The sequence below is a fragment of the Eurosta solidaginis genome, chromosome 5, assembly GCF_040869045.1.
Source record: "Eurosta solidaginis isolate ZX-2024a chromosome 5, ASM4086904v1, whole genome shotgun sequence".
In the NCBI taxonomy this organism is placed as follows: Eukaryota; Metazoa; Arthropoda; class Insecta; order Diptera; family Tephritidae; genus Eurosta; species Eurosta solidaginis.
In genome coordinates, this window is record NC_090323.1 from 111,830,222 (window position 1) to 111,855,504 (window position 25,283).

The window sequence follows — 25,283 nt, forward strand, 5'->3', positions numbered from 1 at the left end:
TCGATGTTTGAGCAGTTATTGCAGCCAATATCATGTTCAAGTCTGTGCTGGTAATTGTCTGCGATGTTTCCTCAATTTTTGTTGTTGTCTCGTCCCCATCAGGATAAAAGACATACTCGTCCACATCAATTCCTTCTGCTTCCATTGCCTCTCGTAGCCGTGCCCTAAGTTCGAGTTTAACGCCGCTTGTATTCAATCCACGGCTCTCCAACTCCTTCTTCAGTTGCTGGATCTTCAATTCACTGAACTTTGCCATGTCCTTGTTTTCCTCCGGAATTTATTCAACAATTCCTCTTCTGACACCAATTGTAACGATTTTACTTGCAAAACCTCTTATTTGCAATCCTCTGCTTTGTTCGAATCACTAAACTGTTGAATAAATAACTCCAATTTGTAATAATGCGGAATGGCCTTTATTAAAGTACTTCACAATAACACTCAAACTGTGCAATGAATAGCTTGCTTAATAACCAAACTGATTGATAGCTCAAATGAAACTCTACTATTCAAAATAATACTGCTATTGCTCGCTAGATATCGTCTTAATCGAAACTGCTTGACAACTCAAATCAAACTGAATTACAGCGCCTCTACATCTGTCGCCTTTTATACTCTTTGGTTTCCTCGTTCGCATTTTCTAGAATCTACTAGCATTGTCCATGAGCTCTCAAACTTCTCAGCTGTAACTACAATTGCACAATTTTATAGTTTTTCTCATTGCATACTTATAGGAGTATCTCAGATATATGCATGTGTTAGTGCGTTGACTCTCCGCTGCTTGTATACGTACCAAAGAGGATAAATACAATAAGAGCCGTCACTCGTTATTTTTTTGGCATTTACTCGATGTATACTGAGAGGTAGTCGCTACTTTTTTTTTGGGCGAGATGTTTATAAATGTCTTCTATACATTTTCGTGGGGTATTTGTGTTTATTTTTCGACTGTATTTAATTAATGAATTTAATTCTCTTTCCAAAAATCACAGTTGCACAAGGGGCCTACACAGCATGGATAAATGCGAGACAATTAAAAATGTCCCTCTCAGAAAACATTCGGCATCAATTTTTTCAATTTCCAGCGAGATACTCGCCACAAAATAACGAGTGACGGCTCTTATTGTATTTATCCTCTTTGTACGTACATGGTACATGTATGTAGACGCAGTTATTGTTTCGTTTATGTAGATACATAATGATTGAATTATTGATGTGCATTCACGTCACTGCTTAGCATCGGTTTAGAGACGGCAGCACTCCTTAGTTTTGCTAATATTCGTAACAATATAATAGTGTTGAGTGCTAACTACATAAATTATTAAATCTAGTGTGTGGGGTTATAATGGTACTTAAAAAGCAAATAAAATGAGTATGTATGTATATTAACCTGGGTCGATTTGTATGGACGAAAGTTAACCGATATCGCGCCATCGATTTTTCGATAGGATTTGGGCTCAGAAAAAAAAAAAGTTCCATTACGCATACCCAAAAAAAATAATTTTCGAGCCTGCAAAAAAAAAAAATGACGAAAGGGTAAATTTTTCGACCAAAACACTCTCCAAAATTCAAAAAATATTTTTTTTTCTTCAAAAAACTGTTGTAAAAACGTTGGAGATAACGTTGTTGTCTAAATCTCGATAGATTATTGAAGCATATATGACACTAATTTATTTTTGCTTGGATTCCAAGCTAAAAAAACTGACGAAACTTTATCGGAACTTCAAAACACAAAAACAATTTCTATCATGAGAAAGCGAGATCACCATTCTACCAAAATTAGTGAGTTTGACATGTTATTTATTATGTTTTACATTTTAATTTTACATTAACACTTAAGAATAAAAACAATGCAAATAACACGCGAAAATTACTTCGGTCTCTAATGGTTCACTTTTTGTCACTAAAAAGTTGATTTTAATTGTTTTTATGCACCAAATTTTCAAACTAAAAACAAAATTTTCATGTGTCAGAAAAAAATAAAGAAAAAACGGCCGAATGTCAAAAAAACCTATCGAAATACAAACTGGCTCGTTTGTTTTTAATGAACTAGATTGTATTTTCCTTGTATTTCGTTAGTTTTACAATTACAATAGCACATTTCAAGTAGGAAGGAAACAGAGAAAACACTAGAATTGAAAAGGTGTGTGAGAATATCAACTAAAGTGAAATCCACATTTTTCAGATCCTGGTTTGATACTCCATCATAGTCACATGATTTTGTGTTATTCAAAGACTTAATGGTTTTTAAGATTTCTAATCCAGTAAAGGGTTCGAAGAAAAAACTACTGCCTGAACTTGACTCCACGTACTCCGACGCTAGACATTTACACGAAGATGTCATAGCATATCTTTGCGCAATAGTTGAGAAGTGTTCATTAAAAATATTAGCTACTTCCGTAGGGTTTGAAATAGTATCTTCACAATTCACTAGAGCAATGGCCGTGTCTCTTCGCCTACATTTCCGGTTTAACATACTATTAATAATAGTCCACTCTTTCTTAGAATTTGCTCGTGAAGCCACAAAATTATTGCGATAAAAATTATCACATTGCATTCGAACTTCTTTTTTTACGTTCTTACACAAAAAAGCATAACGCCTACGAAGTTTGTGATTCTGCGCGTGCTTATGGCACTTTCTTGCTAATTTATTTTTCAGCCTTATCTCTATATATATAAAAATAAGTGCACATGTTTGGTGCTACTTTATAACTTGAGACCGATTCCACCAAATTCAACCAAATTTCTACGGTACATTTGGGCTATCATGTCGATGGTTTCTGTAGTTTGGTTCAATTTGGTCCAGCGGTTCATGCGATATAGGACACCAAGCTACGGCTACGTTTCATACCAATAGATGGTGCTTATTTGCATATTTGCATTATTTCATGAAATGGAATAGGTGGTGTTTACTTCCATTTTTTATTATTCAATGGAATTGATGTTTCTAGAATTATAATTTGACGTTCGGCATTTCTCAAGTGAAAAAGAAACGCAAAAAGAAGTCATTTGTTTTGTGTTGTTTTTTTTTTTTGCATAAAAACTGTGAAAAAAAAATGAACTGGATTTAAGTAAATTCGGTATATGCTGTGCTTCGATTTGGTGAGTAATGTTCGACTAAATTTATTAAGTGTGATTTTGTTGTGTCAAAGAAACAACATTGTAATAGAATTGCGTTGCTTTTCTTCAGAAACAACAATGAATACAGTTGAAATAAACTTGGAAATTGCTGACCGACTGCATTCTGATGAAGATGTCATACATTTCGCATCGGCAAATTCATTTTTGGCTGGGATTTTGGCAACAAGAATTCAAGAGTATCGAGTTCATTGCATTTTTTACGACGAAGCGCTGAAGCATTATTTCGGTCAATATTTTAGATTTCTCGAAATCAAAACCCGACATTCCGCAAATTTCAACTGGTTTTTTCAAATGGTCGCTTCCTTACTGAAAATTCCCGGGCTACCTCGGGAAGTATTAATGGCCTTACCACAGTAAGGGGCGCTGCTGTGGCGGACGGTTCTTTCCCCGTATATATTACTGGACCGCTGAGCCCGCCTTGTCGGGCAGGTGGTCGTACGACCAAGATGAACGACTCATTACCTGATTGTAATAAGGACGATGTAAAGAGGAGAACTGAGTCCCAATCCAAGGACGAAAAATACGAATTAAGCGATGAGTCGGACTCGGGGAGCGAGAGTAGTGTTGATTCAATGAACTCCGTGTTGGAGAAGCACACAAATGAAAACGGAGCAGAAGAGTGGAGAAGGGTACGGAGCAGAGGAAGTAAAAGAGCTCTCTCGCAGTACCGTGCAGCACTAAGAATTGTACAACGCTTGGGAGCAGTGGTCGACCCAACAGATCGAGCTCTTGGAATGGGCCCATGAAGCGGTAGAAGTAGGTCGAAGGCAGTTCAAAAGGTTTGCTGGAGAAACCCTCTGTTCTGCAACCGGTACGAGGAGGAAGAAGCGTCGAATGGCAGAATGAAGAGGCAACGTTCGGCAGAAAGGACCCAGTCCTAGAGCCGCGAGGCAGGGCAGTCGCATAGACAAGACAAGTAGGCCCAAAGCTGTAAGACAGATGGGCTCCAATAGCGAGTTAGCAACTACCTCGAAAGCTGCGAGTCAGAGGGAAGTTCCAATTACGGAAGTAGGAGATAAGCCAAAGGGAGATAACGCTAAGACTCCGGCTTTCTAGGAGATGCTAAAGGGAGTTAACGCTAAGACTCCGGCTTTCTCGGAGATGTCAAAGGGAGATAATACTAAGACTCCTGCTTTTCCCGAGAAGATGGGTGATGTGGCAAAGCAGTCACTGACTGTGGCGCTGGTTGATCGTAGCAGTCCTTTCGGACAAATGACTACTGAGAGGTGGAGATCTGTGGAAAGGGAGCTTATTATCTTAATGCTTAAGATGATGCGGGAACAACCAAGTAAGCCCCTTCCAACCTTTGATTCGGGGGGATGGTATAATGGTGTGAAGATGATAGCGTGCTACAACATAGCGAGCTTGCGGTGGCTGGAGGAAGTGGTTCCAGACCTCCAAAGGCAAGGCACGAACGCGCGGTTTGAGGTGGTGGATAAAGCGCAAATCCCCACGGTACCAAAAGTTAAGGTATGGATACCATGCGTGATGAAGTTTGAGGATACACTGCGACTTCTGCAGAATCAGAATTCGAACATACCGGCACAGGATTGGAAGGTACTTACTGTATCTCGGCCTACCGAGGATGGTCAGTTCTACATCTTCCAAATAAACAAGCAGGCTATAGGATATTTTGTACACGCAGCTTGGCAAAATGTCCTTTGACACTGGCAAAATCTACATGCGACTCAGGGAAAGAAGTCCCGAGGATAAAAACCCTAACACGCTAGAGGTGGGCGAAGTCGAAAAGGACCTCAAAAGCCTAAGGGAAAAAAGACAGGTGGAGGTCCCCGACGTCGCCACGAACGTGCTTGAAGAGGACCAACCGCTAAATGATGCTGTGACTCGCACAGAGGAACACCCGGCACAACAGTCACGAGAGGGTGAAGGGGGCCTCGAATACTCTAAACCAAAAGGGCAAGGGGACCAAGGTGCTGGAGAGGGACAAACAGCCCAATGGTGCTGCGAGTCCTACAGATAAACCTCCAACACAGCAAAAGTGGCGTCGAGCGAACTCCTCCTAACCTTTGAGGAGGGTGCGTTTGACGTGGCGCTGATCCAGGGGCCGTGGCTCTCATAGGGAGGAAAGGTTTCTGAACATAGCGCGCGCACCCGCGTTTACTACGCGCAAACGGAAGGACAGGTGCGAGCTATAGTAATGGTAAGGAAACAGCTGCATTCATATATGCTGCCTAATTACACCACTGAGGATCTCGTAGCGGTGGCCGTTGAGCAAAAGAATAAGCAGGCATTTATCCTGGCGTCCTGCTACATGGTCCATGTTCCACCGATGGAGTGCAAAAGGCTAGTACAGGAGGAAGGGCGGTTGGTCATAGGCGCGGATGCAAATGCGCACCACAATGCGTGGGGAGGAGCAGATACGAACGAGAGAGGCGAATCTCTGTTTTGTTATATCCTGCAAACCAATTTGCAGATAGCCAACAGGGGAATGTCCCTACATACATTGGTCCAACATCCAGCCTTTAGAAACCCTAGGTAAACGAACTGGACTAAATTCCAGAAACATGTGGAAAAAAACTGGGACAACCCAAAGAGGCTGCTAATGTAGAGGAACTGGAGGAGTCGAATTAATTCCTAACAAGGACGCTTATGACTGCGTATAACAAAGCTTGCCCCCTAAGAAGATTCAGAGGAAAAGCAAAGCCGCCATGGTGGAGCAATGAGCTGAGTCTTCTAAGAAGACAGGTAAAAGAAATGTTTAAGCTCGCAAAGACCGCGGAAAGCGAAGCCTGTTGGGACGAGTACAGGGGTCTACTGAGGATCTACAAGCGTGAAATTACTAGGGCGAAGAGTAACTCATGGAAAAGTTTCTGTACGGACATAGAGTGCTCCAGCGAAACAGCCAGGTTGAAAAAAGTCCTAGCAAAGAGAAACATAGTCCAGGGGCTAATAAAGAAAGAGAACGGGGAATGGTCTCGTAATAGTGAGGAATCCCTTGAGGTGCTTCTCGATACACATTTCCCAACGGGAGACGGTTTAGAAGAGCCAGCAGACATCACTCACACTCACTCGATCACGGAGCTAGTAGTGCGGGGCTTGGTGACCGATACCAAGATCGAGTGGGCAGTGAAGACGTTTTCTAAGTTTAAATCGCCGGACCCAGATGGTATATTCCCGGCCATGCTACAAGTCTCAAGTAGGGCGGCCGTGGAATGGCTTAAAATAATATTCGATGAGTGCATAAGACTGAATCATGTACCGCACTCTTTGAGAACTGCTCGTGTAGCTTTTCTACCAAAGGCGGGGCAGATCGGTCACGTGTATCCCAAAGACTATAGACCCATTAGCTTAACATCATTTCTGCTCAAAAGCTGATAGATGTGTACATAAAGTCCAAAGTGGATGAAAAGCTGCTCTCCACAACACAGCATGCGTACACCAAAGGCAAGTCGGTAGACTCCGCATTGCATAGGGTGGTAATAAGCATAGAGAAATCCCTGGAATATAAGGAGTATGCTCTAGGAGTCTTCTTGGACATTGCCGGGGCTTTCAATAATGTTGCAAAAAGGGCGATTATGGATGGTCTTAATTACATTAAAGTACATCCAGCCTTAATCAGATGGATCGGCTGCATGTTAAATTGCAGAAAGATTACATCACAATGGGGGTTGTACGAGGCCACGAAATCAGTGGACAGGGGCACGCCGCAGAGAGGGGTGCTATCACCTCTGCTGTGGACGCTGGTCATCAACCAACTGCTCAGGCAATTCGATTAGGGACCCGTAAAACTTACGGCTTACGCAGATGACGTTGCAATTGTCATAAGTGGAAAGTGCCTTCCAACGATTAGTTCTTTGATGGATCGGGCGCTTCGGGATATTCATACCTGGGCATCTAATGTCGGGTTGAAAGTCAATGCGGAGAAGACGGATATGGTCTTATTTACAAAGAGGTGCAAGGTCCCAAATTGGACCAGGCCTAATTTAGGAGAGGTGACCATACAGGAGAAACCTTGCACAAAATATCTAGGAATCATCCTAGACAGTAAGCTGTCATGGAAGCTTAACGTGGAGGAGAGGGTCAAGAAGGCCTCAACGGCACTCTATGCATGTAAAAGAATGCTGGGGTGTACGTGTGGCCTATCGCCCTCTCTTTCTCATTGGGTTTTTACAGCGATTGTAAGCCCTATACTATGGAGTTCTTTTTTGGTGGAAAGCCACATAAAAAACAACATACCTCAAAAAACTAGAGGGGGTATGCAGACTATCGATGCTTAGCATTACGGGAGCCCTGAAAACAACCCCGACGGCTGCACTGTATGCCATTCTGCACATCCCACCTGTAGACCTGGTGGCAAAGAACAAAGCGTTAACGACCTCAACCTGGCTCGGTGCTTCGGGGCAGTTTGAGCGCCGACCATATGGCCATAGTAGTATAGCGTCATCAATCACAAGACAAACAGACAACATGATTCCCTATCTGCGCTTCAAGGGAGATCTTAAGGCCACAATAGAGTTGGACGGTTGGCACAAGGGTGCGCAAATGGCGGACGAGGCGATACATGTATACACCGATGGTTCCAAATTAGTGGAAGGAGTAGGGTCTGCGGTATACTGCGCTGATCCGGAAATAAGCAGATCCTACAGGCTGCCGGATTACTGTAGCATTTTCCAAGCGGAAATATTATCCGTAACCAAAGCAGCAGAAACCCTGGAGGAGAATAGCTTAAGCTGCAGCCGTGTTAACTTTTATATTGACAATCAAGCAGCAATTAAGGCAATAATCTCGCATAGCACATCATCTAAATGCGTGTTAGAGTGTAAGCAGTCCCTGGAGAAAATAGGGACAGGGAGAAGCATACATCTATATTGGGTCCCAGGGCATACGGGAATAGATGGGAATGTAAAAGCGGACGAACTAGCTAAAAAGGGCGCATCCCTTGAAGCTTGCTCCGTAGATGTCCCAATTAGATTGGGCGAGATTAAGCGTAGGCGAGAGGTGCACATGATCGACCAAGCTAGAAAGGCGTGGGTTCAAGCGCGGGGCTGTAAAGTGTCGAAGATTATGTGTAGTTCTTACAACCTTAGACTAAAACAGTTGCTTCTATCATTAAAAAGAGAGGACTGTAGACTCATGAGGGGTATTCTGACTGGATACTGCCTTCTGGCGTCACATGCCTTTAAATTAGGCTTGGTCAGTGATAGCAGTTGTAGGAAGTGCGGGTTGGAGGAGGAAACGATCGAGCACGTTCTGTGCTCGTGCCCTGCACTTGCCAGACTAAGACTCCAGCTATTAGGAGTGATACAGCTGTCAGATCTACAAGCAGCAAGTGGCTTAAGTCATAGGAAGCTTCTAGTATTTGCCAAGAGGACGGAGTTATTTTATAACATAAGTCCTGGTTTTTGATAGGGTTTTTCAGTTTGGTCGTTAAAACAAACTTCTGGTAACACTACGGACTCAATCAGTCTATGTGAGGTCCTCATGGACCGACCAGTTCAACCTACCTACCTACTGAAAATTTACAATATCTCTTCATTAAACAACTGTCCCACCAAACAACGGTTCGGCGCAACGTGTTCAATCTTCTTTCGCGACGGGAAATAACTTATTGGGTAAACGAATATACAGAATCGTTTACTGTTGCCATTCAACTTGCAAATTTACGACTACGAAATCTGATAGCCATAAGATTTACATATACAATGTTTCTTCGAAATATGGATTAAGTCAACATTAGAAACATTCGCCCACTTGTTTTCGAATCAATATCGCTACAACTATTTGGTAACCTAACTCATGGATCCCTCGATTTCAACGAATATATTCACCAGCGTCCCGAAAACTATTGTTCCTACACACTTACTAACTTTTTTACTTTGATGCCTTAAGAATAAAAAAAAAGTAATGAAGAAATGTATTTATGACGTGTTGAACTAATTCATCTGCATCTGATCGAGTTTTCTTAGACAAGAGTATGAACAATGAACATGACTGCCATTTTGGCAATAGGGATTTTTCAGATACAATGGGAAGAGATACACCACAACACAATATATCTGTCACATCGTACTCTCGGCAAAGACTGATCGAAGTAAAGATGTTGCGGGCGCAAACTTCGGTGGAAAGCAGCGGATCGTAACAAAATTCTAGTAGGTCACTTCCACCATACCACAACCTTACCACAATTTTTAACATAATTTAAGCACACAAAATACCCTGATTGTAGATTTTGGGTGTAAAAATATAAATTCTGAAGAGATTAGCTAAATAAAAAGTGTACAAATAATTGTTAAATAACAAATACAGACGGTGGTACTTTAACAAATTCTGCAGTGGTAAGTGGTGAATGTGCCCTACTAGAACTTTGTGAAGCTTGCTTCACACTATTTTTCGTCCCTGCAACATCTTTACTCTTTGATCAATCTTTGCTTTCGGTGTATATTGACATTAGGTCTTTTTGTTATGAACTATGGAGAATCAACACGTGTGTTCAATATTTATGTAGTTTTCGATTCATAATTGAGTATTTCTTCATTTTCAATTGAATTCATATCAATATTTATAATACATTGGGAATTCCTTCTGGAAGTATGTCGTATCGTTAAACAAAAACATAGTAGAAAATTATGGCAATGATGTATCATGTTTTTCTCTTCAAATTTATTTTTTCAAATGTTCTTTCTTCGTTCATTTTACAGAACACATTTAGTGATTTCACCTGTATATAATTGTGCGCACGTGTTTTATTGTGTTTTTCATCAAATTTTTTGCACGGTTTGTATTTTCGTTTTGTCTTTTGGACATATACGTGTGGGTGTATTTCGACCGCACATTTTTTGCTTGCACATGTGCTTTTCTTAGATTAAATTTCTTGCGTTGAACATGGGGATTTAGTATTTTTTTTCCTTTCTTTTGAAGAAAATGCCTCGGGCCAGACGTCAAAATATCGGTCGCCGTACACGTAGTGCTAACAGAATGTTACTTCAAAGAAGAGCGCAAAGTATTGATGACCTGTTACAACAAAATGAAATACGACGTGAACGATATACACGAAATAGATTTGTAGAACCACAGCGGCAAAGAAATCCAGCACGACCAAGACAAATACGGCGTCGTGTTCTAGAAAATATGTATCGTGCTGCTTTTAATTACAATCCACAAATTGATTACAGTATGCATGGATATATTGGATTAATGAGTGCGATATGTCCACATTGTGAAGCAGCTAAGTCTCTGTGTGAAACGGCTGGTATGTGTTGTGCTAATGGCAAAGTGAAATTGCCGGTATTTGAAACTACACCTGATCCATTGCACTCACTGATTTTTGGAGAATCACCAATGGTGAACCATTTTATGAATCATATACAAGAATAAAATTCATCATTTCAAATGACTTCTACTGGTGCTACAAAAATTATAAGAGACAATTTTATGCCGACATTTAAAGTGAATACTTCATGTGGAATATCTAATTGTTCTGTGGATCTAAGCAACAGTTTCTACAATGTTTTTAAGGATTCTGATCCAACATCAAATTACATTGCATACACATTACAGATTCAAGGTCAGATTTATCATCGAGCGGATGCATTTTTACCATTTCCTGACGCTTACCATCAATTTAAAATATATTTTATCGGAGATGAAAATCGTGAGTTGGATGAGCGTTGCACAATGGGCTCACATACAAATCGAGCGATTATTTGCGATATCCAAAGAATTTTTCATCAGAACAATGAATTTGTGAAATTGTTCAAAACCGCTCTCGATCGTATGCCATCTGATAATCACAAAATCATAATCAGAGCGCATAAAACGCCTTTTTGTGAGCATGCCAGAATATTTAATGTACCAACGATTGATGAAGTGGCAATTGTAATTGTTGGCGATCAGTCTCAATCCCGCGATATTGTACTTCATCGTAGAAATGAACAATTACAGCGTGTTTCGGAGCTTCATCGCAGTTATGATGCATTACAATATCCAATTCTACATTGGAAAGGTGATCATGGTTATCACATTAATATACCAATGGTAGATCCAAGAACCGGTAAATAATATACTAATTATATTAATCAGATATTAAATAAAAACTAAAATTTAAAATCGAATGAACATATTTTTTACAGGTCGAGATGTTCAAAGGAAAGTTAGTGCGATGAATTATTATTCTTATCGATTGGTGATTCGTGGACAAGAAAAAAATTACATTCTTTTTCACCAACACATTGTAGACATGTATGCAGAAATTGAAACTGAACGTCTCAATTTCATCCGATTCAATCAAGCCAAATTCCGATCTGAAGAGTACATACATTTGCAAGATGCAATAGCCAATGATGCAAATGTGAATGATATCGGACATCTGACGATATTACCAGCTTCTTATATTGGTAGTCTACGCCACATGCACGAATATGCACACGATGTTATGTCATACGATCGAATATACGGCCGACCAAATCTTTTTATCACTTTTACGTGTATTCCGATGTGGAACGATATAAAAAATAATTTGTTCGACGGTCAATCTCCAACAGATTACACGATGTTACAGCACGTGTGTTCCGGCAAAAATTGAAGGCAGTGATGGATTTAATTGTGAAATTAAGCGTTAAGAAAAGGTACAATGTTGGATGTACTCGATTGAATGGCAAAAAAGAGGTTTGCCACACGCACACATATTGATATGGCTGGTACGTAAAATAACACCGGACGAGATTGATAGCGTCATATCAGCCGAAATACCAGATCAAACCATCGTTCCAGAATTATTTGAAGTGGTAAAAAAAAACATGATTCACGGTCCATGCTGTGAAATAAATATGAATTCATCATGTATGATCGATGGGAAATGTTCAAACGGTATCCGAGAGCATTAATTTCCGAGACCATAACAGGCAATGACCGATATCCATTGTATCGACGTCGATCATTTAAAAATAATGGTAAAACTGCAATAATAAGAGTGCGCAATCAGGACATCGAAGTTGACAATCGTTGGGTCGTGCCATATTCACAGATAAATGTTGAGTACTGTAACTCAGTAAAGTCTATCAAAAACATTTGTGAATATGCGAATAAAGGAAGTGATATGGCTGTTTTTTGAGTAGATGGTGAAAATAGAAATGATGAAATCACTCAGTATCAAGTGGGGCGATACATAAGCAGTAATCAAGCAGTTTGGCGTACTTTTCGTTTCCTTTGCACGAAAGACATCCTGTTGTTGTCCATTTGGCAGTTCATCTGGAGAATGGTCAATGAGTTTATTTCACTACTGAGAATGTACAGCAGAGAGCAGCACAACCACCAGCAACCACTTTAACTGCTTTTTATGAATTGTGTGAAATCGACACATTTGCCAGGAATTTTATATATGTTGATATACCGCAATATTACACCTGGAATGCATCATCGAAAAAATTTCAACGGCGTAAACAAGGAACACCAGTTGATGGTTATCCAAGTATTTTCCAAACAGATACCTTGGGCAGGATGTATACGGTACATCCCAACAATGCTGAATGTTTCCATTTGCGAATGTTTTTGGTAAACGTTCGAGGACCAAAATCATTTCAGGATTTAAGAACAGTTCACGGTAATTTTTGTCAAACATATCGCGAAGCATGTCAGCTCTTGCATTTGTTAGAAGATGACACTCGATCGATTTCATCTCATCCACAGCAAATACGTATGCTTTTTTTCGATTATAATATCAACATGCATGCCATCGAATCCAATTGAATTGTGGAACAAATATAAAGATTATTACATGACTGAAGATATTTTAATTCAGATCCGTCGTAGAGCAATGGATCCTGATTTGCTGATTACATTGGAAATGTAGATTGAAGCTTTGATATGTGTCTTTCTATTGCCAATAAAGCATTGGGGCAGTTATCTTTGATTTCGCCTAATCGTTCCGTGCATGATTTATTTGATCGAGAGTTGCAGCGTGAACAACAATTCGATTGTGACGATTTACGTACATTTGTTCAATCAAACATCACGAAATTGAACAATCAACGAAAGGATATATATGACAAAATCATGCAAGCTGTTTCTGATAACGCTGGTGGATTATATTTTATGGATGAACCTGGCGGCACCGGAAAATCATTTGTGATTTCATTGATTTTAGCAACTATTCGATCGCAACAGAAAATTGCTTTGGCACTCGCTTCTTCTGGAATTGCTGCAACTTTATTGGATGGAGGACGAACAGCTCATCCAGCTTTAAAATTTGCCATTGAATATACAGTTGATTGAAACTCCAACGTGTAACATATCCAAAAATTCAGCGATTGCAAAAGTTTTGCAACAAGCAGCGGTCGTTCTATGGGATGAGTGTACAATGGCAAACAAAAATCATTGGAAGCATTAAATCGAACGATGCACGATTTACGTGGAAACCGAAGGCTTTTTAGTGGTGCTTTAATTTTATTGTCAGGTGACTTTCGACAAACATTGCCCGTTATTCCACGATCAACACCGGCAGATGAGATCAATGCAACGTGAAAAAATTAATATTACATATAAACATGCATGCTCAATTGCACAATGATCAGTCTGCACAGCAGTTCTCGAAGCAATTGTTAGAGATCGGAAATTGCAAAATTCCAATCGACAAAACAAATGGGTTGATTACATTGCCAAACAATTTTTGTGCAATTATACAATCAAAAGAAGAATTAATTAAACGAGTGTTTCCAAATATTGTTAAAAATTTCATGAATCATGATTGGTTGAGAGAACGCGCAATACTGGCATAAAAAAATGTACATGTCAATGAAATCAATCGTCACATTCTGAAAAAGTTGCCAGGTGTGGTGACAACATACAAGTCAGTAAATAGCGCAATGAATCAAGATGACACAGTGAATTATCCAGTTGAATTTTTGAATTCATTGGAACCGTCTGGTATGCCACCGCATTATTTAAATTTGAAAGTCGGCTCATCAGTTATTTTATTACGGAATTTAAATGCACCAAAATTGTGTAATGGAACAAGTCTGAATGTAAAAAAGTTGATGACGAATTTAATTGTAGCAACAATACTGACCGGCAAAGCGAAATGGAAATTATGCTTATACCGCGAATCCCACTGATACCAACGGACATGCCATTTGAATTCAAGCATTTGCAATTTACAGTGCGCCTGACATTTTCTATGTCAGTCAACAAGGCACAAAGACAAACGTTTCGAGTAAGCGGATTGGATTTTGAGGAACCGTGCTTTTCGCACGGACAGCTATACGTTGCCTGTTCCAGAGTAGGCATTCCAAATTGTTTGTTTATTCATATCCCAGAAGGAAAAACGAAAAATGTAGTGTATGCAAATGTTTTGGAATAAGAATTGAAATAAAGATTAAAAAAATTCTATGATATTTTAGTCTTTTTCTAATATTTCTATTGGTGTAGCGAATCATACCGTGGTCCCGCTAGTTTTAATAATAAGGGACTTGCTTAAACATGGTTTCAGATTCATAGCCGATTTACGGATCTTAAGCGTAAAGGTTGAAGCTGCTATATGATTTTTTAAAATATTTGAAAAGTTACTGTACGCCTCTGATATATTGCTCTCATTATAAACTTCTCTCCAAAACTCAAAAAGGAGTTTTTCCTTCAGCAGACTGAAATTGATTTTTAAATTACTCGAAGCTATCTTTTCTTGTTTATCAATTTATTAATAATTAAACCAGTCATTGTGTGATCGGTAATACCGAGGTCAAAGCTAATACATTTAAATAAATTATGAGTACTACAAAAGGAGCGACAGAAAATATTATCGAGACAAGTACCAGAGGCGTAACACGTCGGCTCATTTAAGTACGATATAAGACCATTACTAGCCATTAGAGTTTGATAGTCGTCAGCTGCAGCACTCTGCTGCAAAATATCTAAATTAAAATCACCCAAAATAATAAGATGACCCGATTTTTCACTTTCCAGGTGACGTGAGAATTCTTCTAGAAATGTGTGCATAGGAACGGTGTAATCTGTAGACACATATAAAAGTAAAGACCTTACCTGAAAATTTTAACGAGAGCTTCAATATTACGCACGAAAATTCCTACTCCACCTGCAGAATAATACTCAATAGTGTTCGCCAGAAATTTGTAATCGCGTATATTGAAATCCTCCTTTTCATAAGCAAAAATCCATATTTCAGACACAAAAATAATATCTGGATAACTTTCAAACAATTCGAGATTGCAAAGGAGTAAATCTAAATTTTGCATGAGACTACAAATGTTTTGATGTACAATAACAAAGGAGTTTTTAGCGGAAGATAACTTATGCAAGTCGTTTATGGGACTAATAATGATGTTGCTGTTGTTTCCAGAAGATCAGTAAAATTCATATTAAAATATAAGAATAAAAAGTATTCAACTAGATTAATTTAATTTAATAATTTGGGAAAAATTTAAACAACGTGACATCAGGACGGACAAGGCGACAGCTTACATACGAAGTATGTAGTGTGTAAAAGAATAAAACATGCAAAGAAGGCAATTGGGAAAAACTTTACAATAACTAAGACATGACGTGGCTGAGGGCGTTTGTAACACTTCAAACATCGTAGGAGTTTTGGTTCCAATCCCACTACCGGAAGAAAAGACTTTGAAGAGATTTACAAGGTATAATTGAAACAGCTGTCGCCTTGTCCGTCCTCATGTCACGTTGCTTAAATTTTTCCCAAATTATTTAATAAACTATAAAAATTAGAAATTGCTTCAAATAAATGTTTCATACATTTAAAGCAATGCTGGCAATCCCCGCTTATCTCAGACAAATAGACAACATTGGTTAATTCGTTACAGTTCTATAAAATAGAACAAAAACAGCAACAATACCAGTTTCTTTCAAAACCGCCTTACCAACAAGCATCACTTTAACACATAATTATAAACGAAGTATGTAATGTATAAATGAATAAAATAAGCAAAGAAGGCAATTGGGAAAAACTCTACAACAACTAAGACATGACGTGGGTGAATGCGTTTGTAACACTTCAACCATCGTAGGAGTGCGGGTTCAAATCCCACTCCCGGAAGAAAAGGCTTTGAAGAGATTTACAAGCTATAATCGAAACAGCTGTCGCCTTGTTCCTCCTGAAGTCACGTTGTTTAAAATTTTCCCAAATTATTAAATAAATTATAAAAATTAAAAATTGCTTCAAATAAATGTTTTCACACATTTAAAGCAATACGGGCAGTCCCCGCTTAACTCATACAAATAGATTAATTTAAATTAGGTTATTTGCAGCAAATCCTGAAACGTTCTTAAAATGACAACCCTGTAATTATCATCCTTCTTCATTAGAATTTTATTATTAATAACCCACACATACTTATAATTTTTATCTTTTTTTACTTTTTTTCGCAGCAGCAAGCAAAGATGCGTTGTATGGCGTGAGGGCTTCATTTAGATATATCTTCCTCTTCTTCCACTCCCCAAAAAGCTTACCCATTAATTTGCCTTTTGCTTTTCTTTGCTCGGGAGAGACGGATATGCCCAAATCTGGGCTTAAGACTCGTTGTGTACACTCCCTCACATTTTCATCGGTAAGCTCTGGCATTCCAACAATATCGACAGCGCACTGCAGCTGTTGTTGCTCTCTCCAATTTAACATTGCCTCAAGCCTACTTACTTTTTCGCTCATATTTGCATTATCTTCTTTCAGTTGCTTTTCCATGTTGAAAAAATCTGCATTAAACTTCTTTAAACTCAAAAATTCGTCATACAGCAACTGCAGTTTAATCTCTTGGGAGAATGCACCGTTTTCAGAAATATGTTTTACATGCTCTTGTTGTATACATTGAACCTGGGTTGAATTGATAGTGTTGTTGTTATTGTTATTCTTGCTGCTATTGAATTGTTGTTTCTGACAGTTACTTGCACTTAATTTGTGTTTCATGGATACAATTGTAGAACTTTTACCGGCAGGCTGTGCTGTAATCTTCGTTCCCGAGAATGTATCTGCAGCCACAGCACCTGTTAAAGTTGCAGGTGGAGGGACTTACGACGCAGGAGATTACTGCCGTCGCAGCGATGCTTGACGTTAATTGACTTCATGCAGTCCAAGTCAGATGGGTTTATTTTGGCGCACAATGCATGTAAAAAGGCGCCGCAATCAGCACACGCGATTTTAGCTCCATCAGCGCGATCGACTTTGTCCTTACAAACTCCACAATCCATAGTTATCGTTTTTTTTCGTTTTGGTTTACTTATTAGATATATATATAACAATTTATTTTTACTTAGCGCGCACCTCACAACACAAAGCAAAAATACGTCCACTCTGCTTGAGTGTTCTCTACTTTGCTTTGCGTTGTGGGGTGCGCGCTAAGTAAAAATAAATTGTTATATATATATCTAATGGGTAGTGAGCGCAAACTACAGCTGCATCGAAGTCGGTATTGCAACCAACAACAAAACACTCTAGCTTCACGCCACGTCACACATGCTGTTCGATTTCAGTGAATTGAGAAATTTTTGGATCATTGTTGGATACAGTCCGCTTGTATTATTGACCCGCGAATTAACAGCGTATATCATATTAAATTTCTAGTATTGCTATAAAATCTTAAATTAAATTAAAAACTTAAAGCGCCTATAAAAGTATTAATTTCGTTATTTGCACCTATAGAAAGTGGAAAAACGTACTTGCTCGACCAGAGAGATTTTGAGAAATGTACAGCTTTCAAATGCATATCCAACACATTTCTCCAGTTTATATCCTACTTTGGATATCGAGTTGAGGTGGGTTGAAAAAAATCTTCCCCAAGGTGGTACCACTACACCTAAAAACTGTTTGTTGTGAGAAATAAACACCTGGTTGATAGCACTAGGTAAGTTATACATATTTCATTTTATTTTCGTGAAAATACTGTAGCCTTGTAATCTTACATTGGAGTCCAGTGAGAGAACCACACATAAATACAAGTTGGGAACTATCATTTTTCAATTTAAGTAATATCAATATTTTCTTTATAATAAATTCCTTTTTTTGCTCAGAACGCAAAGACTCTTAAATTGAGTCACTGTTTCGAAACAACTTTTGAGATTTTAGAAGTGGTACTTAAGCCCAAATGCGTGTTGGGTATATTCGACGCCATTGCCAACGAACTCCTTGATATCCAACTTCGTTCTCCAATCACTATCCAACATTTGAGAAATTTTGTAAAATTAAAAGTTTTCGAGTTGTTCTCCAACGTCATTAAAATTTTCCAATTATTACGCTAATTTCGAGAGATTTTCAGAAATGTTCAGTTCTTGAACGAATATTCAACACATTTCTCCAGTTGATATCCTACGTTGCATATCGAGTTGAGGTGGAGTTATAAATAACACCTGGTTGATAGCAGTAAGGAAGCGTAATTAATAAAAATAAATTATATAGGCGGCCGCCGTGGTGGAATGGTAGCGTGCTCTGCCTACCAAATCGAAGATCGTGGGTTTACGCCCAGGGTAAAGCAACATCAGAATTTTAGAAACGAGGTTTTTCAATTAGTAGAAAATTCGGCCCTCGGCAGTGTTTGACAAGCACTCCGAGTGTATTTCTGCCACGAAAAGCTCTTAATGAACACTCATCTGCCTTGCAGATGCCGTTCGGAGTCTGAATAAAAGAAGTAGGTCCCGTCCCGCCAATTTGCAGGAAAAATTAAAAGGAGCACGACACAAATTGGAAGAGAAGCCTAAAATATCTGCGGAGGTTATTGCGTCTCACATTTATTTATTTTTTAAATTATATACATATATTTAATTTCATTTTCGTGAAAATACTGTAGTATGGAATCTTACATTTGAGTCCAGTTAGAGAGCTGTTAATTAAATTTTTTCAACTTAAGTAATAGCATTTTTGCTTTATAACAAATTCCCTCTTTTGCTGAGTACGCTATGATTCTCAAGTTGAGCCACTGTTTCGAAAGAACTCTAGAGATTTTAGAAGTCTGCCTAGTTATCAACATGAGTTCTAATGATACTCAGGCCCAAATGCTTGTTGGGTATATTCGACGCCATTTCAAACGAACGCAAATAACTGATAGGTTAACTAGAGTCAAACCCTGCCAGATCGGCCGCTAAAGCTCAGCTTAACCTTCAGTTAAAGTAGACTGAAAAACTGCAGAATAAGTTTAAGCGTAGTTTAGCTGACAAACTGAGTTGAACTTGGATCAAAAAAAACGGGCCAAAGCAAAAAAAAAAATGTGGCTCCAGTATACCCTCGGGCGTTTTCCTTCGTGATCAGTCTGCGCGATCTCTAAGTGAGGCAACCAACTTACTTGCTGAGTTTTTAAGTCAAATTTTTCCCCTGATGATAAAAATCAAGCATTTGATTTTTCTAAGAATGCCTATTCTGTCCTGAACTTCGGTGGGCTTGGTATCTCTTGTAAGGATGTTAGTAAAGCTATTCTTATAATTAAATCCTCCTCCTAAACTGACTTTGGTGGAGTTTCTTCTGTCTGGCTAAAAAAAACCGTCAGCCTTGGTCCATTCTTTGTGGTTGATTTTCAGTAAATTATTACCATCTGCGACGTTCCTCGATGATTGTGGCAATAAGAATGATGTGTGTAACTATAGACCAATTTCCAAGCTGTCTACGATCTCTAAGATTTTTGAGCATGCCTTGGACGCCGAGTTGAGTTTTGGTGTTAAATCCCTTATATCCCACACCAGCACGGACTTGTTGCTGGCAGGTATACGGTTTCAAATCTTGCTGTTTTTAGCGAATACTATTTAGGGTCTTTCTTTGCCCGACTCCAGGTTGATTGCATTTACCCTGACTTCTCCAATGCTTTTGATAGAGTCCCTCACACTGTTAAAATTAAAAAAATTAAGCTGTCTCGGTTTTCATTCAACGTTTCTTTTGCGGATATTTTCTTATTTAAGTAAAGTTGTCATTTATGAGAAATTGTCTAATCCGTTTGTTGCGACTTCTAGTGTTTCCCAGGGAAGTATACTAGGTCCACTTTTATTTATATTATTTATTAATGACAACAGCAGTTGTTTTTCGTTTGCAAAGTATTTGCTATATACAGATGACTTAAAAATATTCTCAGCTATTAGGTCGTCATAAGCTGTCATAAAGCTGCAGGATGATGTAAACAAACTTCACAAATGGGGCCAGAATTCCCGTCTCTCTTTGAATAGGTCTAAATGCTTTCAAATTGTTTATTCAAAATCAACTAAATTTTGTCTACAAAATACATTATATCTAACTTCGACAAAATATTTTCTTTCATTAGTAATATTAACTACCTGACTTTGAAATCGTATTCTTTGCACTGATTTGTACGGCACAATGCCTCTAAATTCTCAGACCCCTATACCTTCAAACTGCATTTCATGTCATACGTCTGATCTCCATTTTGAGACCAAACAACCAATCGGCAATTAGTAGAATTGAGAGAATTCAGAAAATTTTCCTTAAATATGCGATCCGGACGTTAAACTTTTCGGAGCCAATTCCTTCCTACTCTGCACGTCTTTTACTTTTAAGCCTCAAGTCCTTGGAAATTGTAGGTCTATACTGTACTTGTCATTCACATATAATATTATTAACGGCTACATTGATTGTCTATATTTTCTGGAAAGGATTCGATTTAATGTTCTCCAGAGATCTCCCAGAAATTGTTTTCCATTTTATTTCGACTATTTTAGAACAAATTCCACGTGCTATTCTGGAGCTTAACTGGATAAGTAATTCCGCAGTTCTAGCTTTTTCTATACAAAGGGCTGAGTTTACGAATATTTTGAACTCTGCTTTAAGTACACCCATTACTTTTAGGCATAAGTATTTTTTCAAATTTTCTTTGTATTATAGTCTGTTAGGATTAAAATTCATAGAATTAAATAAATAAATAAACCTACTTGATTTTTGCAAGAGCAGAGGCGGTAACACGTCCGTTGTGATTTTTTATTGTACACTCATAGCGTCCTTCATCGGTGGATGTAAAATTTTTAACGAAAAGGCTACCAGTTTCGCTAAGTAAGTATTTCTCACTTTTATATACGTTGGAAGCTATTAGTCGCCCGTCGTGTCTCCAAATGACCTGTGGGGGAGAAATTTTATCGTGATTTATTTTATTATAACATATAATACAGTTTATGATCTGTACATGGTTATAAATTTAAATTTAAATTATAAACTTTTTTGTACTACATATATGATCTAACCAAATTTGGTTTAAAATTAAAGTTTTACAGCTTCTTATGAAAATTAGTGGTTTGAAGGTTGTGACGGACCTTTCCTTTGGTTTTGCTGGGGTTGGTCTCAGTCCGTCCAGGGTTCCTGAAAATAAAGATCCCTACCGGTCATTTAAATGAGTAACCCTGTTGATTTCATGTAAAAGCGTTATAAATATTTAGTTCATCAAATTCTATTTCTAGTCCTAACTTATTCCCTTACTTTGTAATAAAGCCCTCGGCCAACCTCTGCTGTCGAATGGAGTAAAAGGCTTCCAGACAAATATGCTTTAAGTACAAATGAAGTCAAAACCTTCAGGTATACTATACTACGACTCGTATGCCTGCCTCATAATCTCTCAATTTCAATGCGAATTCGTCTCCCTTATATACTAATTTTGCACGCAGGCAAACGGTTATTTTATAATAACAATTTCTATCTAATAATATTAACAATATATTACAAGAGTTATTCCGGTGAATATTTCCTTCCATAAATATCCATGCACTGTAATAATCCTTGTTGAATACAATGCATTTGCATTTGCCCGCATATCGTGCTTTCCAGCCTTCGCTTTTACTATTGTGTGTTTGTACATTTGTTTTTTGTCACCTGATTCTAACGTCGCGTTTGCTTTGCTCAATACTTTTGACTCCTGTTGTACGGCGTGCGTTGGTGTGTTGTATGCTAGTGCGTACGTATGTATAGCAAAATTCCAATTAATAGCTGCGCTTATTTTTGACGACTTGCTGCTGATCTCCGTTCACTTAACTTATTGTAACGAATTTAGTGCAATTCCGCTTATTTGCAATCTTCTGCTAACGTTCGAATCACTAAACTGTTGAATAAATAACTCCAATATTCAATAATGCAAAATGGTCTTTATTAGACTACAATAACACTTCTACTTCTCAACAGATAGCGTGCTTAAATCAAACTGATCACTGATCACTACTCAGCTTTAACTCTTTTTATACTCTGTGATGTCTCGTTCGCATACTTCTAGGCGTTTCTAGAATTTAACTTAGTTACCAACTATAAAACTACCAGCTATAACTACAGATGCACGTTATAGCTTCTCATATGCGCGAGTGATACTTGCACAAATGATTGCCTACTTTTGTGAGCATCTCAGATAAGATATATGCACGTGTTTGTGCGTTTCTCTACGCTGCGTGTACGTACATATGTGTAGATATAATGATTAATTCGTTTATGTAGATACAAGTGAATGCTTGATTTATTGTTGTTGGTGCTTTATTTACTTAGTATCATATTAGTGATGTGAGTATCACTTAGTGTCACTAATATTCGTCACACTGCCGTCCACCTAAGTCTGATCGTCCCGATCAGACAAATCTCTCGATCTAACCGCTGCTAGCTTCTTCAAATGAACCACCCTTCTATTTCGTGGTTTCCTAATTGTTTGTATGCGGTAGATAACATCACTGATCCTCTTCACAACTCTGCGTGTGCCTTCCCAACTGCTACAAAATTTAGATGGAACACCTTTCCGCCAGTGAGGGTTGTATAACAGTATCAAATCTCCATCCAAGAAACCTTCCGAATTGGTGTTCTTGCCAAACCTGTGTTTCATCTTACTACTCATTACCCTGGACCGTTCACTCACACTCTGTTCTTTGGCCAATGAACCACAACAGTAGTGCGCCCTGGCTTGAAACTACCCTTGCATTCATTCTGGTAAATTCTTTCCTTGGTTTTTGTGCGTCCATTTGGTTTTGCCAATGCCAGTGTTTCTTTCGCAGGTACTTTTTATTTCGCTTTATTTGACCCATTCGATCCATCAACATTTACCTTTGACTTTCGTGGTCTTTGTCGAGTCTTCTCCACCAGTACTCGATCACTGCTGAACCCTTTCTCCAAATTTAGGTTAAGTGGCATATCCTTGTTCTTGTAGCGCATAATATTTCTCCGCATATCGATCCTGATATCATGGTCAACTAAGAAGTCCACTACCAATATGACTTCATCAACGATCTCCGCCACAACGAATTTGTGTAGAACCATGACTTCCCAATCAAGGCTTTACAGATCACTTCTCCTTGGACTTCGTTATACTCGCCAGTAACCGTACGCAAACTTGCTCCAGATAATGGCTTTATTCTGTTTTTGACCAAATCAGATCGAATCAAGGAATAAGATGCGTCCGTATCTACCGTCAGTACACGTTCTTTGCCATCCACATTCCCTCTGACGGTAAGACTGCTTGACTTCCAGTCTGGCCTCCACACGGCGTGCTTTGAACGCTGGCTTACACAGAAGCGATGCTGTTTCCTGATTCAGAGCATGAGATACCGTTTATGTGAATTTAGGTTTTGGGTTTGCGTATGTATCTCGCTTCGTTATCATGTCCCGTATGCCATTTATATAGCTCTGGATTTTTACCCTTTCGGTGTATTCCACGGGTGTGTCCGCATTCGCTAAATGTGCCAGCCTTTCAACATCCGACGCAAACACTTGCAATGTTTCACCAGCCCTCTGGAAGCGGTTCTGTAACTCCATTTGGTATATCTGTCTCCTATGCTCGGTTCCGTATCGTGTCTCTGGAGCGGCGATCAATGCTTCTTAACAGTTCCGTTCGCCCTCTGGAATCTCCTGTAAGATTTCCGCTGCAGGCGTTTTCAATGCCATGAACAGAGCTGTAGCTTTATCTTCAGCATTCCAGTTGTTCACTGCTGCGGTCTTCTCGAACTGTAGCTTAAAGACCTGGAAAGGAACAGAACCGTCAAAAGATGGAGTTTTTACCTTCGTATTACTCGCTGAAGCAGCCGGGAGATTAAGTTGCAATTCCAGTATACGACCTCTCAAAACATCCACCCCTGCCTCGAATTTTTCTTCAAACTGCATTATTTTTTCGTCCATTCGCCCTTTGAGTTTTGATGATATACGCGCCTCTTGTGCTTCTAGTTGTACTGTTATGCGTGTCTCTTGTTCTTTCAGTTGAGTTGCCATATATGTCTTTTGTTCTTCCAGCTGTGATGAAATTTGTGTTTCCTGTGCTTCAATCTTGGCTGTTATACGGTTCTCCTGCGATTCAGTTGGGATGACATTTGCGACGACATTTCTGAAATGTGTGCCTCCCGTTCTTCCAGTTGGGATGCTATACTTGTCTTCTGTTCTTCCAGTTGAGTTTCCATCTTGTATGTTATACATACGTGTCCCCTGTGACTCCAGTTGAGATGCCATTGTCGATGTTTGAACAGATATTGCAGCCAATATAATGTTCAAGTCGGTGCTGGTAACTGTCTGCGATGTTTCGTTTTTCTTTTCAATTTTTGTTGTTGATTCTTCCACATCAGGATAAAAGACATACTCGTCAACATTAATTCCTTCCAACTCCAATACCTCTCGTAGCCGTGCTTGAAGTTCCATCTTATTGCCGGTTGTATTCAATCCACGGTCCGCCAACTCCTTTTTCAGTTGCTGGATCCTTAATTCACTTAACTTTGCCATGTCCAAGTTATATTCGAAATCTCCAGAATTTATTAACAATTCCTCTTCTGACACCAATTGTAACGAATTTAGTGCAATTTCGCTTATTTGCAACCTTCTGCTAATGTTCGAAGCCATAAACTGTTGAATAAATAGCTCCAATATTCAATAATGTAAAATGGTCTTTATTAGACTACAATAACACTCATACTTCTCAACAGATAGCGTGCTTAAATCAAACTGATCACTGATTACTCAGCTTTAACTCATTTTATACTCTGTGATGTCTCGTTCGCATACAACTACAGATGATCGTTAAAGCTTCTCATATATGTGAGTGATACTTGCAAAAATGATTGCCTACTTTTGTGAGCATCTCAGATAAGTTATATGCATGTGTACGTACATATGTGTAGACATAATGATTGATTCGTTTATGTAGATACAAGTGACTGCTTGCCTTATTGCTGTTGTGGCTTTATTTACTTAGTATCAGATTAGTGATGTGAGTATCAGTTTCACTAATATTCGTCACAATATTATG

The 25,283-nt window shown here is 38.8% G+C and overlaps 1 protein-coding gene across 1 annotated transcript in view; it reads right to left on the reverse strand.

The window, feature by feature from the left end:
* The window catches only part of Pxn (Peroxidasin), a 1,464,583-nt gene that overhangs the window by 127,505 nt on the left and 1,311,795 nt on the right, over nucleotides 1-25,283 (reverse strand). Inside the window, exon 7 of the mRNA XM_067787797.1 lies at nucleotides 20,971-21,152. Coding sequence (XP_067643898.1) covers nucleotides 20,971-21,152 — 182 coding nt within the window. The remainder of the gene's footprint in view (nucleotides 1-20,970; nucleotides 21,153-25,283) is intronic.